This window comes from Strix uralensis, chromosome 4 (assembly GCF_047716275.1).
Source record: "Strix uralensis isolate ZFMK-TIS-50842 chromosome 4, bStrUra1, whole genome shotgun sequence".
In the NCBI taxonomy this organism is placed as follows: Eukaryota; Metazoa; Chordata; class Aves; order Strigiformes; family Strigidae; genus Strix; species Strix uralensis.
In genome coordinates this window covers 880,659-895,580 of record NC_133975.1, presented here as the reverse complement: position 1 = coordinate 895,580, position 14,922 = coordinate 880,659, and the positions used below count along the sequence as shown (strand labels likewise).

At 46.9% G+C, this 14,922-nt stretch overlaps 1 protein-coding gene across 2 annotated transcripts in view; it reads right to left on the bottom strand.

Annotated features, from left to right (window-relative positions):
• Positions 1-2,101: 2,101 nt before the first annotated feature.
• The window catches only part of ZNF638 (zinc finger protein 638), a 58,401-nt gene continuing 45,580 nt past the window's right edge, over positions 2,102-14,922 (bottom strand). Inside the window, exons 21-26 of one of the 2 annotated variants that reach the window (XM_074865366.1) lie at positions 12,151-13,579; positions 11,461-11,526; positions 7,879-8,878; positions 4,126-4,215; positions 3,146-3,264; positions 2,102-2,414 (exon numbers count right to left, since the gene is read on the bottom strand). In XM_074865366.1, coding sequence (XP_074721467.1) covers positions 2,355-2,414; positions 3,146-3,264; positions 4,126-4,215; positions 7,879-8,878; positions 11,461-11,526; positions 12,151-13,579 — 2,764 coding nt within the window. In that variant the 3' untranslated portion in view covers positions 2,102-2,354. Of the gene's footprint in view, positions 2,415-3,145; positions 3,265-4,125; positions 4,219-7,878; positions 8,879-11,460; positions 11,527-12,150; positions 13,580-14,922 lie in introns of both variants that reach the window. The other variant, XM_074865365.1, reaches the window with a different exon arrangement.

Below are 14,922 nucleotides of genomic sequence, written 5' to 3'. Positions count from 1 at the left end.
GTTTAAACTCTCTACCAGGAGGCTGCTCGGGGGCAGTTTCCGACTGACTGGCCGAACCCTCCGGCTTCCACCTTCGCCCCCCCCGGCTCAGCCCAGCCCATCTCTGGCCCATCGGTGACCAGCTCCTGCCCCACTCCTGCCCACGTTAACCCCCGCACGCAGGGCCGGGGGGGGGTTCGCTGGTCACATTCAACAGCTCTTTGCACCCTTTCTCTGAGGGACTGGACATGGATCTTTAAGGCACCCGGGAGCCCTCTGATGAGAGCTCTAAGGGGGCTGGGATCCACCGCCCCCCCTCACCCCCCCAATGCCAGCCGCCTTTTGTCCTCCTGCCAGCTCCGACAGTCCCTTCACCTTAACGGTAACAGGTTCCCCCTCTCCTTGGGGTCCCCCCCCAGCCCAATGAGCCACTCCAGATGTTACCGACTGGTTACCCGCTGGTCCGTCACTTAAAAACACTCCGGGACCCCAGAAACCTCCCGCCTCGGCATCACTCAACAGAATTCGATCCCCCCCCCCATTAAAGAAACTCTCCACAAACACTCGGTTTCAGTTTCACCCGGTTTACGCGAATATTTAACCTGAAGCTCACCAAGCTCAGGTCCCGTCCAGGGGGTTGTACGGACGGAGGTTCGGGGGTTCCCCCCTTGTGGACCCGTATGCCTTTCTGTTTTAATGAGAGGTCGCACATTTCTTTCCTCCAACTCCTTTATTTCCTCCGAGCCACTTTCATCAGACTCTCCCCAAATATCTCCATCCCCCTCCTCAAGATCTACACTGGTAATTAACTTTCCAATCTGAACAACACTAGGGGGCTTTTTTGCCCGTGCCAGCATAATTTCAATTTTTTTTCCTAATAACTGCCTTCTCTCTCTTTCTTGCAATAATTCTGCCTTTAAATGATCGATTTCCAACCGCTCCTCTAAGGCATCTCTCTCCGCTACCACAAAGTGATCCTGTGCCTGAATCAAGCAGGCACCTAACATGGCACACATTTGTCCTTCTCTTCCGCTGTTCCACCAACTCCCCCGGCTTTGTTCCAACTTTCTCGCAACTTCCACCGGATCAAACCACGTCTCCTTTGCCCATTGTACATCTGGGGGAGAAGGGGCACAACTATATTTCTGTAATAACTCCTCTATCGACGTCCTGCCAATTGTTACGGATGCTCTCAACATAAAAAATTAATTATTAACATAATTAACTAGCTCTCCGTAAATTACAGGTTCCAGCGTCTGTGAGAGGAGAACAGAACAACTTTCTAGGGTTTAACGGCCACCCAAAACGCTTTATCACTCACCTGACAAGTGAGGGCTCTCAACCTCGAGGACCTGCTCAGGGCAGCGTCCTGACCCAAGGCACCTCGAGGAGTTTCCTTGGGCAGCGTCCTGACCCAAGGGGAGAGTCCTCGACCGCAGCTGCTGCTCCAGGGGACGAGCTCCAAACGGCTCCCCCAGGGGACTCCACTGACACCCAGGCCCAATCTGACCTGTAGTCAATGGTGGCTCCATTTGGCCAAAGGCCCCAATTACCACGGAGCCCTGAGAACAAAGGCAGCCAGGAGCTGCTGCACTTCAGCACCCAAGAAGCTGCTTTCATGGGGCGGATGCACCTGCCACAGACCGTGTCAGCCAGAGGCCCGGACTTCACAGAGGGCAACGTTCAAGAGCAGATTCCAAGCCACAGTGCCAAGTGCTCCACAGGCTCTGACCTACAGACTGGAACAAACTAGGGAAAAACAACCCAAAATAAACCAGCAAACTTGGTCCCCAAGGAGAAACAGCAAGGGACAGTGACCTCCCTGGCTGGCCAGAGTGGGCTTTGCTCCCCTCGTTGGCTTTATCTCCCCAAGATTCTCATGAGATTCTCGTGAGGCTGCAGAGCCCGCAGGAACAAGGCAGCCGAAGGAGCGTAACCATCCACAGGATCACCAAAATCTTTACCCCGAGGGTCGTGGCTTTGGGGCAGCATCCGCAAGAGGGGAAATTTCACCTGCTGAGCAGCAGCAGAGAGAGATCTCAGGGGTGAATGAACTCCCTCCCAGTCTCTGCCGTGATCCCGAGGTAAGGGAACACAATAAATCACACCACACACAATCCCCCAGTGTTAACTATACAGTAAGAACATTTATTTTATGTCGACACTTGTAAAAGAAGTCTCTTCCAAGTCTGATGATTTGATATACAAATCAAAGCCACCATATGGTTTGTTTTCAGTCTGTCTATACTGAGCTCAAATTTATACAACATGAATGCTTGTTTCTGAAACAAAATTACAAATTAAATCATAACAAAATACACAAAATTGACTGGACCCTAAGTTTAATTCACTGGAAGAATCCTTCTTTCCTCCGATCACCTTGAACTCTGCTCTTCCCCATCGTTATCCTCCTCCTTCTGCTGGGCCATGAATTTCTGTAGAAATAAGGGCAGCCAGTGAAAAGATGTCACTGTTATTCCTTAATCCGTGACAAGATCCCACTCTAAACACAGCGCAGGTTTCATAAACATCATCCAAACATCAGCCTACTCCGGATACTGATAATGAGGGATCCGCACCAAAAAACTCTCCGAAGTTTTGCTCACAAACTGACACACACACAATCACCAAGCGGTGAAGCTCCCGAGTGGAATTTTTACATGGCATATGGCAAAATACTCAGTATTGGGAGTTCACACAATGACAGGGGCCTGTGACCGGTCAGGAGGTATAAACCACTAATTCAGTATTCACCACAGGCTGGGGATTTGTTGCAGCCACCTTACAAAAGTCTACGTCGATAAATATCTTCCCAGTTTTTCCATCCCTCACCTCAGCACCTCACAGGGGAAGAAGCTGCCACTTTTTGTCAGGGAATCTGACAAAACTGTGCTTTCCAACACAACACTGCGTAGTTTTTTTTAAAATCACTTCTCAAAAACGAAGGGAAGACAACAGCTATCCCCTCGGCCTCCTCGGTAAGGAAGGCTTTACGCAGGTGACGAGCTTGAGTCATTTAACAATATCCACGTCCCAGTTTAAAACTAAAAAAACCCCCTTGAAGTATTAACACGAGCTCGCTATGCCACTAGGAAATTATCAGCACTCATTAAAGCAAACATTTTTTCTCTTCCCCCCAGTGTGTGTGGAGAAGTTTCAGCGTTACCTCCATGTTTTGCTGATGAAGCAGCGTCTTGCAGTGATTTTTGACAGAGGTTTCATCTGCGTAGAACAGCGAGCAGATCTGACAGAAAAAGCCAGCCTTTGGAACTAGGTAATCCAAATCTGGAGAGACAGCACACAACATGAACAAAACACAGCTTTAAAACATCCCAGGAACAAAGCACAGCTTCAGAAAGGAGTAATTTTTTAAAAAGATCAGATTCCTTTAGCCAAATCTGTACAATTTGTTATTACTGGAAGGAATTTAGTTACATTTTTTCAGTATTTAAAAAATTAGGCTTCTAATCTGAGTTGGCCAGCTGCCCTGTTTCAATAAACAGAGGAGGACGTGTACTTTTCTGCGGTACAGGGCAACTGACCTTCTGGAGCTGAAGCCCCCTGGGACTACCTCAGCATCTTTTGGCCTTAAAAAGTATTTTACATACGACTCATTTGCCAGCCTCTGTTCTGCAGCGTGTTATGCAGCATTTTCTGTCACAGAGAACATTACACAAGCCATCAGGCAAGGAAAGAATCCATATTTTCCTAGCAACTTCTTTCACAGTTCAAGTGTTAGCAGTAGTTTTATAGAAAAGTATTTTAGATGAGGATCTTGGAAAAAAAAAATATATATACACACACATATATTTTTAAAACTATGTAAACAGCTCCTTCATTTCTACACATTGAAAGCTGGTAATAAAACTCATATCAAGATTACAACAGTCAGTAAATATAACACTGCATTGTGCTAATTATAAATAAATTAGCCTATATTTGTAAATTTTAGGAAAAAAGAACTTTCCATTGTGCTGCTGTTAAGACAACAGCATAAACTTTAGTTAAACGTGCACTTGTAGAGCCAAGATAAAAACACAGATTATGGGCCATGACTTCGAAGTTCAATGTGGTACTGAGGCAAAGGAGGCATTTTCAAACAGGCAAGAAAAGCGGAGAATTTGGGGTGGGTTTTTTTGGTTTTACCTTTCGGAGCGCTCTGTGGCTTTGAAACATCTGAAGAAGCCATTTTCTTCCGCTTAGGCTCCGATTCTTTATCTGCTGATCCCAGCTGATCTACTGGAGGCCAGAAATGCACGTTAAACAAAGGTAAAGGCTAAATAAATAACGATATTCTTAAATACAGAATAAATTAAATAAAGGTGTAAGTTAAATAAAGGTATTCTGCATCTAGCTGTAATGGCTCGTTACTGCTCGGAACAACCACCACCCATTCAGGCCTTGTGGTTTATGCTACTTGGCTTGGTCTTTCCACAGAACAATTTTCAGGGACTCCTGACATCAATCCTACGGGCAAAACTTCCAAATCCCGCCCGGTGCCGCGGTGAAGGACTCCCAAAGCGCTCCTGACCCCACAGCGCTCTTGGACGTGCCACCGCCGCTCCCGGCTGCCTTCCTCTACAGCTCTTAGCAGCAGCTTCAACCCAACTTCGTGATGATGATCACAGAAATCTCAACTTTTTATGATACAAGCTACCAAGCTTTCATGAATTAACCTGAATCGAGGTCCAACAGCAATGCTGCAGAACCAGCCAAAACCAACGTTATTGGATTAACAAAGATCAAAATCAACATTTTAAGATTTGTCTGGAGACAAGGAGTTTGACAGAGCCTCCTCTGTTCCAAGATAAACAAGGTCTTTGGGTTTTAAACTATCAAAGCAGTCCAGCAGGCAGGGGACAGACATCAAAAATATCTGGTTTCCTTCTAATTCTACGTTCAAATAAACTAGACACCAACTTGTCCTAAACAAGGTTAATGCAGTGAATCCTTTGCCTTAACAACAAAACCCAGGAAGCTGTCAAAGGAACACAAGAGACAGCACTGCCCTCCTGCACCGCGCGGTTCTATCTCACCACATCATGCCCAGAAAGTCACCCGTGTGCTGGGCTGCACCCAGAGCAGTGTGGGCAGCAGGGCGAGGGGGGGATTCTCCCCCTCTGCTCCGCTCTCATCAGACCCCCCTGCAGTGCTGGGTCCAGCTCTGGGGGCACCAACATCAGAAGGACACAGACCTGCTCGAGCGGGTCCAGAGGAGGCCACGAAGATGCTCGGGGGGCTGGAGCACCCCCCTGTGAGGACAGGCTGAGAGAGTTGGGGGGTTCAGCTGGAGAAGAGAAGGCTCCGGGGAGACCTTAGAGCGGCCTCCCAGGACTGAAAGGGGCTACAGGAAAGGGGGGAGGGACTCTTGATCAGGGGGGTAGGGATAGGATGAGGGGGAATGGTTTTAAACTGACAGAGGGGAGATTTAGATGAGATCTAAGGAAGAAATTGTTCCCTGTGAGGGTGGTGAGGCCCTGGCACAGGTTGCCCAGAGAAGCTGTGGCTGCCCCCTCTCTGGAAGGGTTCAAGGCCAGGCTGGACGGGGCTTTGGGCAACCTGGGCTAGTGGAAGGTGCCCCCGTGGCAGGGGGGTGGGACTGGATGATCTCTAAGGTCCCTTCCCACCCAAACCAGTCTGGGATTCTCCGCAACACACCAAGTTCCCATTTGCCACGTGGCTCTGTACCAGCTGCGGTCGGACTGTCACCCTCCCAACTGCTGGCCCGGGGCAATCAATAAACCACTTCCTATTTTGCTGTTGGATTCAGATTTTATGACTTGAGTAACAGGATTTTACCCACTTTAACCTCTCCTTCCCAGTTTTCCTGTTCCACTCCTCAAATTTAGGAGGAACTATTTCTTTCCCAAAGTCCAGCTTTTTTGCTTGAGATTTTTACAATATAGAGAGAAACTTAATGTGTATCAAATATATTTATTATCATTTGTCACTCCCAGTTAGATCAGAAATCAACTCAAGGGCTTGGATATTTTAAGGTGTCTATTTACTTCTAACAGAGCATAGTTATCTCACTTTGTATTTTCAGTAAATGTCTCTGTTACTCACGGGGAAGCTCACGTTCTATAACACGATGTTCTAGAGCTGTGGTTCTCACCCTGTGCTCTGCAGACCTGTGGGGGGCTGCGATGTTGTCACAGGGGTCCGTGGAGGCTTAAAGCAGGGCTGGGGAATGTCCAGCCTGGAAACATTTGGTCTGGCCCGTGGCAAGCACTGCAACTCCTTTCCCACAGCCTCCTCAATGCTCCTCCAATACTCAAGTATGAGAGGTGAGAAGAACTGTAAAAACTTTTCATCAAATTTTAACGGAAAAATTGGCATCATATTCGGAATTAGCGCGTTAAAATATAAAATGGACCATTTGAGCAAGAAAAGTGTTGATGCTATTATTTTAAATTCATATGGAATCATTACAATAAAGATATTATGAGTGTGTGCATTAGCAGATTAACTAATCTCCCCTTCTCTTCAGATCTGAAGACCCTTCATGAGAAAACTGAAATAAATATTTGATGCAGTCTAGTGCTTTAAATCTTTAATTAAGCCTTGGTGGTCCGTGGCCACAAAAGGTATTTAAAGAGGGTCTGTGGTGAAGGAAAGGTTGAGAACCCCTGTTCTGTAACAGCAAGATTAAAACAATATCTAACATTTAAATATTTTAGGGGGTGTATACAGTCAACTAATCCCTTTCCTAATGTTTACGGAAGCTGAAGTTTCAAATACTCTGTTTTAAGCAAGATTTCTGCAGCTGCTCTAGACCTGCACCCTCGCCTCCGCCTCGCAACGCGCGCGAGACGGAGCAAAGCTTTTCCGCAGCCCCAGAGCGGAGCGCCGTGTCAGCGCCGCGCTGCACCGGCACAGACAGACCGACAACTCGATCCCAGGGGGCTGCACCACCTCGAGCCTTCGCCCATGCTCTGGCCAAAACCCTCCTTGTGTGTCAGTTATATATAGCCCTGCCCGCCTGCCTCGGCACTATGACTTTTTAACCCTTTGCTAATCCCACACTACAGATGTTGTTCTACATTTTTTCCTCTAGATCCAGCTTGGAAGCTGTTACATCTTTGTATCTGTGTGCCTGCTCTGTTTCACGGAATCCCAGAATCCTTCAGGTTGGAAAAGCCCCTCGGGATCATCGAGTCCAACCCTCAGCCCGACTCTACAAAGTTCTCCCCTACCCCACATCCCCCCACAGCTCATCCAAACGGCCCTTAAACACACCCAGGGATGGGGACTCCACCCCTCCCTGGGCAGCCTATTCCACTCTCTGACCACTCTTGCTGGGAAACATTTTTTCCTCCTGCCCAGTCTGAACCTCCCCTGTTGCAGTTTAAAGCCGTTCCCTCTTGTTCTGTCACTAATCACCTGTGAGAAGAGACCAGCACCAACCTCTCTACAACGTCCTTTCAGGGAGCTGTAGAGTGATGAGGTCTCCCCTCAGCCTTCTCCTCCTCACCCTAAACAGTTTAAACTCAAACATTTAACTCACTTGGTTTAATGAAGTTTGGCCCTGTAATTACAGACTATAAATAATCTGTACGGTGTTAGGTAGTTTACCAGGCCTTGCATTAAAGGCGAGAAAAGAAACTATCTTCCCCAATTTTAGCCATCATAAACACCAAATGAACACTTTAAATCAACACGCTGCTTAATTTTACCTCAAAAGAAAGCTGCATTGTAAAACACGTTCATAAAATAGGGTACCTTCAGGCCGCTGCTCACTCTCAGTCTCCGTTTCTTTCTCAGCACCTCTTTCATTAACTTTGGCAAAGATTTGGGGTTTTTCAGTTTCCTCTACTTGCTGCAATGGTCTCTGCGTGGCACTGATTACAAGCATCTTCTTTTCTATTTCCCCTCTAGAAACTATGAGAGGTTTCTTACCTTTTGACTTTGAGACTGCAATAATTTCTTCTTCTGGACTCATATCTCCTAGAATTTCCATTTCTTCTGGTCCTGCAACAGCAACAATATCCTCCTCTTCTGGTCCTGCAATAGCAGCAATTTCTTCTTCTTCTGGTCCTGCAACAGCAACAATATCTTCATCGTCTTCATCCTTGTTCAGATTTTTCCCCGGGAAAGTATTTTCTTCTTCCTCATCCTCCTCTCCAACTTCATCTACTGTAACAAAGTTTAGTTCCTCTTTCAGACGATTGAAATCAGCCAGAAAATCATCTTCATCTTCGTTAACTTCATCCAAGGTCACTAGAGGGTTATCTTCATTGTCCTCTTGGATTTCATCGACCGTCACGAGAGCGCTGGGATCATCGGGCACCTGGGAGGAGGCACCATCCCCAGCATCCTCAGCAGCCACTTTATCCCCCTCCTTGTGTTTCAGCACATCCTCAGCGTTCAGGTCCGTGGGCTCGTTCAGAGGCAGCTCCTCAACTTCACCGATTTCATCTACCGTCACCAAGGGTTCAGCTTTCAAATCCTGCTCCTCAAAAACGGACCCGGGGAGGCCTTTCTGAGAACGGAGGTCCTCCTGTTCCGCTATCTCATCCAAAGTAACGAGCGCCTGCGGATCCTTTACTGCTTCTGACAGAAGTTCCTCCTCTTCCATCACTTCATCCACCACAACCAGGCCCTGCGGGTCACTGAGGGCTTCTAAATTAGCAACTCCCATGAGCTGTGCAGTCACATCCTCCTCCTCCCCGATTTCATCCAAAGTGACAAAAGAGAGCTCGCTTTCAGCGACGCGTGCTACGGAGCTCTTCCCTTTCCTTCTCTTGGAACTAGGCTCAGAAGAGGAGTTGGTTTTAGGACCATCTTTTCTCTTTCCCCTAGGGGGGTTTTGCCGTATTTTAACGGGAGACTCGATTTCCTCTACGACCTCATCCACAGTAACGAATTCATCCAGGTTAAATGGAAAGAGCTCTTCTTCCTAGGAAGTGTAAAAATGTGAATGTAACAAATTGAACGTTCACCCAGGGACACAAACACCTCCATCCAGGGGGCCTAAGGAAAAATATCTACATGCTAAAGCTGGCTCAAGGTGGGGAAAAAAAACCGCAACTTGAGTTGAGGGTAGAAAAAAAATTTTCAGGCCTTTAGTCTCATTTAGTGGAGGAGCTTTCACTATCAGCATTTGTGTTAAGTGAACAGATTTAATTCAGAAACCCAAAGCATTTTTTCAAGAACACAGCGGATGAATAGACAAAATTTATGTCCATCACAAGAACTGGGCTGACACCATGAATACTCATGTGTGGTTTTGCACTTGCTTGCAGGAAAATCAGGGAAAATCTGAATACCTCCAGAGCATCTTTCAAAAAGATTACTGTCTTCTGCCCTATCTCACCCCCTTCCCGAAGCACATGCTGCTGGCTGCTGCTGCAAAACAGGAGGCTGCATTAGTCGTGCTGCCCCAGCAAACCAGTCCGTGTCCTGATGAGCACTCACTGCTTTCTCTCTCCTCTCTGGTTTCCACCTCCTAACGACCCTCTGGGTTTCGGAGCGGTTCTCTGCTGGCCCTACCCCAGGAAAGGGCTGCCAGCACCGGAACCTCCCTTTGTTCCTCTATAACCACCACGCACGAGAAGATCGTTTTCTCCTCTCTGTTAAGGTCTGACCCAGCCCCACAGACGCTCCGGCAGACTTGCTGCTCCTGCTGGGCCAGCGTCTGTCGTTAGGGGCCAGGGGGCAAGCTCCAGCTTTCCGGCGAATGCCTCGCTGTATTTTTATGTTTAAGATGACAGAGCCTGACCTTTTCTAATTCTCCTCGGTCAGTGACAAGCTCCTCCTGAAGTCTGGCACCTCAAACCCCTCCTGCCCTGCAGTGTGACCATGCCAGCTTCCATCAGGGCTCACACAATTGATTCCAGGACCACTGGAAACAATTAGCAGCAATTTAATGGCATACGAAGCCGAGAGCATCTGGGAGAGGATATACGGATAGATGTTGAGTTTAATAAAAGACTGAATTAACTCAAATTACTTTTAGGTTATTTGAATAGACAGCAGTGATGTTTCTGGAACAGAGCACTGCACTTTGTTCACTGTAAAGCAGCTATGCTTTTATAATCAAGGCGGTAGGATAAGGTAAAACGGGTACTTGAAGTCAATTAATAAATTCATTTCAGCCAGTAAAATGCATCCAAATATCCATTCCACCCCAAATTATGCAGCCAATGTCTTCAATGAACAATTCTGAAGTTATTTTTTTTTCCAAAATATCCCATCCAACCATCAAATACCAGTCGGTATCTAACACAAGAAGAGTGAAAAAACCTCCTGTCAAAGCAGAACTTTAAGGCGAAGGCAAGATGAACTGTCCTCTGTTAGAGTACGGCTGCAGCCAAAAAATACTAAAAACAGTCCTTCAGCAGAAAAAGTAATCTGAAATTTGGAGGCTATATGCCTTTTCTTCCCTTTCTTTCTTAAAAAGCTGACACATACTAGGAATAACGTGTGTCCCCACCCGCATTCTGATGCGGAAACTTGAGGAATATTTAATGCAAGGTGGGCACAGTGAAGAAAAAGGAAGAAAGCATCTGGTTACGTTTCACCTGAAATCAAACAATACTGTATTCTTTCTTCCATGAAAAGGAGAACACAGAGCTTGGCTCTTATCAGCTGTGTAGCAGCGAAGAATAAAGCAGTAAGAACCGACATTACAAAATCGTTTTTCAGAGGGTGCACAGTTTCCTCTCGGGGATTAACACACACATCTGGAACATGAGATATGAAAGCGTTCTCTATTACCATCGCTGCCATCAACTGCACAAACAGACTGTGCTGGTGATGGGAGGAGTTTACGTGGATTAAGATCAATAAAAGGATTCAGGTTTTTAGCGCAGAAATCCCTTTTCTGTAGGGACCCACTACTCTACCTGGTAGATCTCTGATTTGATCCCGTAACACTATTTCTACAAACTTATCAATACGGGGTTTTATTACCTTCTTTCTGCTTTTCTTTCCAAAAGCCCAAGCTACCTAAGAGAGAGAGGGTATCTCTTCACCTTCCTGTAAAAATGCCGACGGAGCAGCTGAGCGTAGAGGCTCCCAAGCTCTTCTTCCAACCAACACTGCACCAAAAACTCACGGCAATCCGTGCTCCGCAGGACAATCCCTGGAAACACCTTTCCACGGGAGAGGTGCCATGGATGGGGAAGTTCTGACTACCTCCTGTTGTACAAAATCACTTCTAAAGAGCTACAAGACTTCGGCCTCCCTTCCTCCTCTCACAAGCACGACGACTAATAAAGAGCTCATGCAGGCAATTGGGGATCCAATCAATTAATTTTCTCACGCAAATGATATCCGAGAGCAAAAAAACATCCTCTTAACACTCACTTCTTGAATTAAGTTTCTCTTCCAACTTGACTTTCCAGCTTTAGGCCCATAGTCTGTAACGACTAGTAACACAAAAAATCCCCTCGGGAAGGACGCTGAAGATTCGTAGCACACGCACACACATCTTCCAGACAATCTGTACTTTAAGTTCATTTACGGTTCCATCCTTACCTCCTTCTGTTTTGCGCTGCTGCTAGTGCCACTTTTTGAAGTTTTAGTATTGCCACCGACAGAAGCCTGCAAAATTAGACAAAAGTTCACATGAAATCAGTTAAGCCAACTAACCTGTTCACAAGAGAAAAAATAATAAAAAAAATCCGCTATTTTTTCCCTTAATGAACTTTTTTTTAAGTTGTCCAGATTGCTGCTTCTGATCACATGCTTGGCAAATACAGAACTAAGCCAACCGTCAGCGGTAGAGTCCAGGCATAGAGTCTCTAGCATCAAGTCACAGGTAATACCTTGCTTAGCAGCCTCTTTTCAGTAACCAGTGTCTGTGCAGGCCTTGACAGTGCAAATATCAGCTCACAAAAGGACAGAAAGCTTATTAATTCCCATTCAGAACTAATCCAAGAACGTAAAGTTATGACACTCAATAAAGACTCGCTTCAGAAATACCTTCCTGCAACTTTTTCCAAGCAGCATTTTCGAACCAGTTACGTACTTGCGTTGCACACACTGCATCTAAAAGCAACTGGTTGCCCGCATCTCGCTATTCCAACTTGTCTGCTGGCCCAGACCAGCTGATTTACGGAAAAGGGAAGGGGAACATAATCTCATCGTCCCATACTCAACATCTGAGAGAAGCATGGAGTTAGTTACTGATCAGGCACACTGAACCGGCCTTCCTGCCCTCCTCACCTTATTGCTGCTGTTGTCTGTCTTCGTGCTGGATGATCTACTCTCTCCCTCTTGAGACTGTTTTGAACTAGCCCTAGATTCCACTCGCGAGTCCTTCTCTTGCAGAGATGAATTCCTCCCATTGCCTCCCTTTCCATCAACAACAGCACTTCTGCTCACTTTACATTTGTCGCCGCCATCTCCCAGGCTCGATCGGCCGCTACCCGCTCTCGGATGAGCCACTTCTTTTGATGCCATTTTCTTCTCCGCTGATGCTTGGCCTTGGGTCTCAGGTTTCGAGGGAGCTTTCTGCTCCCCTCCTTTACACAGGGAAGGCTCATTTCTCTGTACTGGAACCCTTGACTTTGAGATATCTGGAAGAGACACCACTGCCTTTAAAATCGTTTTACCAACAGAGGAAGATTCCTTGACAGATAAAGAGGAGCTTAACGTATCTGCTTGGCAGGTCTCATCAGTTTCTGCTGGTCCTGTTCCTTTATTTAGATGGGCTTTGATCAAACTTCCCTCGTTGTTCGCACTGACAGCATTTGCAGCGTTTTCCACAGCAGCCTCAACGCTGGCCGCAGATTTTTCAAGTTTCTCCTCCATCTCTGCCCCAGTCTTGACCAAAAACTTTTCAGGGTTCTCCTCCGCAGCTCTTCCAACTTTGAGTGCAGACTCTTCTGGTTTCATCTCTAGGTCATTCACATTCTTCTCCATGGCCGCCCCAGTTTTAAGTACAGGTTTCTTCCCCGTTATCTGCGTTACAGGCATTTCACGTTCGGTTTTCACAGCATCAGAAACGGGATTTTTTTCAGGAGCATCCAATGGGTTGGTTGGTTGTGTGACAGCAGGTGACGCTGTCTCCACTGAAGCTGCAGCAGAATCAGGGGGCACGGCTTCGGGGACGGGCACCGCTTTGGGGACGGGCCCTGCCGCATCCCCCGCTGCCGGCTCCTCGGCACACCCTGATGGCCCAGCCTCTGCCTTGCCCACGTCGGGCACCACTTCTTCTGCAGGTTCAACGGCAGGAGCAGACAACTCTTCATCTTTCTCTTTAATTTCCTTCTCTGGAGCAGATACAACAGCAGATTCAAACAACGTTGACGCGGTATTATCTCTAACCGCCTCTTCTTTCTCCACGTGGGAAGGCGGCAGCTCTTCTGACTTCGCTCTGGATGATTCGCTCTCAGCGGATTTGAGAGGTGCCACAGTAACTTCAACTCCAGCGTCCGCCTTCTCCACAGACGTTTCTGCCAGTCTCGCAGCAGACTCCCTTACTGCTCTTTCCAGCTGGGACTCAGAGGGCTCTATCTGTCCTGCTGACATCTCGTCTTTGACATGAGAGATGGAAATGGGTTCTTTCTTTGCCACACTAGGCTCTACTGGAGGATTAGCAGCTGCTGTTTGCACCACTCCTGATCCCTCTGGATATTTTTTCAAGCCAGAGCTAAATGCATTTAAAAAAAACAGAAGAAATCAAACTATGTTGAGAATTCTACAGTTACCAGAAACCTCTTGACGCCAATGGTGGGGGCTTTCCTGACGCATTAGTGCTTAGCATTTGGAAATCTAGCCTACCAGGGTTAAAATGGTTAAAAATATTGAGGCGAACAGCTGATTAGTTTTATGCTTCTGTTTAATCCACCTCAGCACCGCAAGCCTCTCACACTTTGAATTACATTACTTGTAGTCAGACCTCTCAAGGTAGCACTCACTACAGATGCGGCCTCAGCACTGACACAAACTCCTGCAATTTAGAAGCTCTGATGCAAGGCAGACTGTGAAAGCGCAAATGCAGCGAAAATAAAGCTTCAGTCTCCCTCTATAAAGGATTTACCAGAGTTTTGCTCTGTTTGAAGACAGCAGAGTCTGCAGTCACCAACCTAGAGGCCTCTTCCAGTAGCTACGAGTCTGAAGTTTGCTTTTTTTTTTTTTTTTGGTTCAGGTTTGGGGGAAGGGAGGGGTTGCTTTGGTTTTAAACTGCACTGTAGCGGGGAACACAATACGTGCACAGAGGCTCCTTTGGGCCAGGCTCTGTTTTCACAGTATAATCCCTCTGTCAGCTCCCTGGATAATAAAGCCCAAGATGACAATGCAGAGGATAGCGCTTTTCAGAGAACTTCAGTTACAGTAAGTGCATTATTCTTCTCTGAAAGAAAGAATCCTCCATAGATGATCTTGGGAGACACTGAAATTAGAGATGTCTGTGCCCCTTTCCCCACCAAGCTCGAGAAAACGAGCGTCCCACCACCTCATGCATCTCTAGATGGAGAGGTGCCGGAATACCAACGCTGCCAACCTCGCTAAGTGTCGGAACAAACACAAAAGCAGCAAACACACATCATTCCTCAGTGGTTATGCACAATGGAGCAGCCTGAGCTATGGTTTCTCAGGGCCTACGTGTATGAATAAAGGGTGCACGTTTGTATAAACCCTCGTGAAAATAAAAAAGAGCAGAGAAGCCTGCTGCTTGGGGAATACTCCCAGCATGATGACAGCGAGGAAATGGAAGGCCAGATCAAATGGAACTCAGCACTGACAAAGATGTTAAGTCTTGAAGTGGCCAGATGCGAGGGTTAACGAGACGAAGACACAATACATGGAGTCAACAGAAAGATGAGAACAGGCAAAGTCAGTTAACATCTGTGCTAAGGCAAGCACAACAAAAACACCCATCTCGAAGGTTTCCTCCAGACCTGAGGGCACTGTCCTCTGCCGCTACATAACACGAGAGGAGAGAGAAGAAAGGCTATGAATTCTGCTTCAAAATCATTCCCAACATTGATTTAA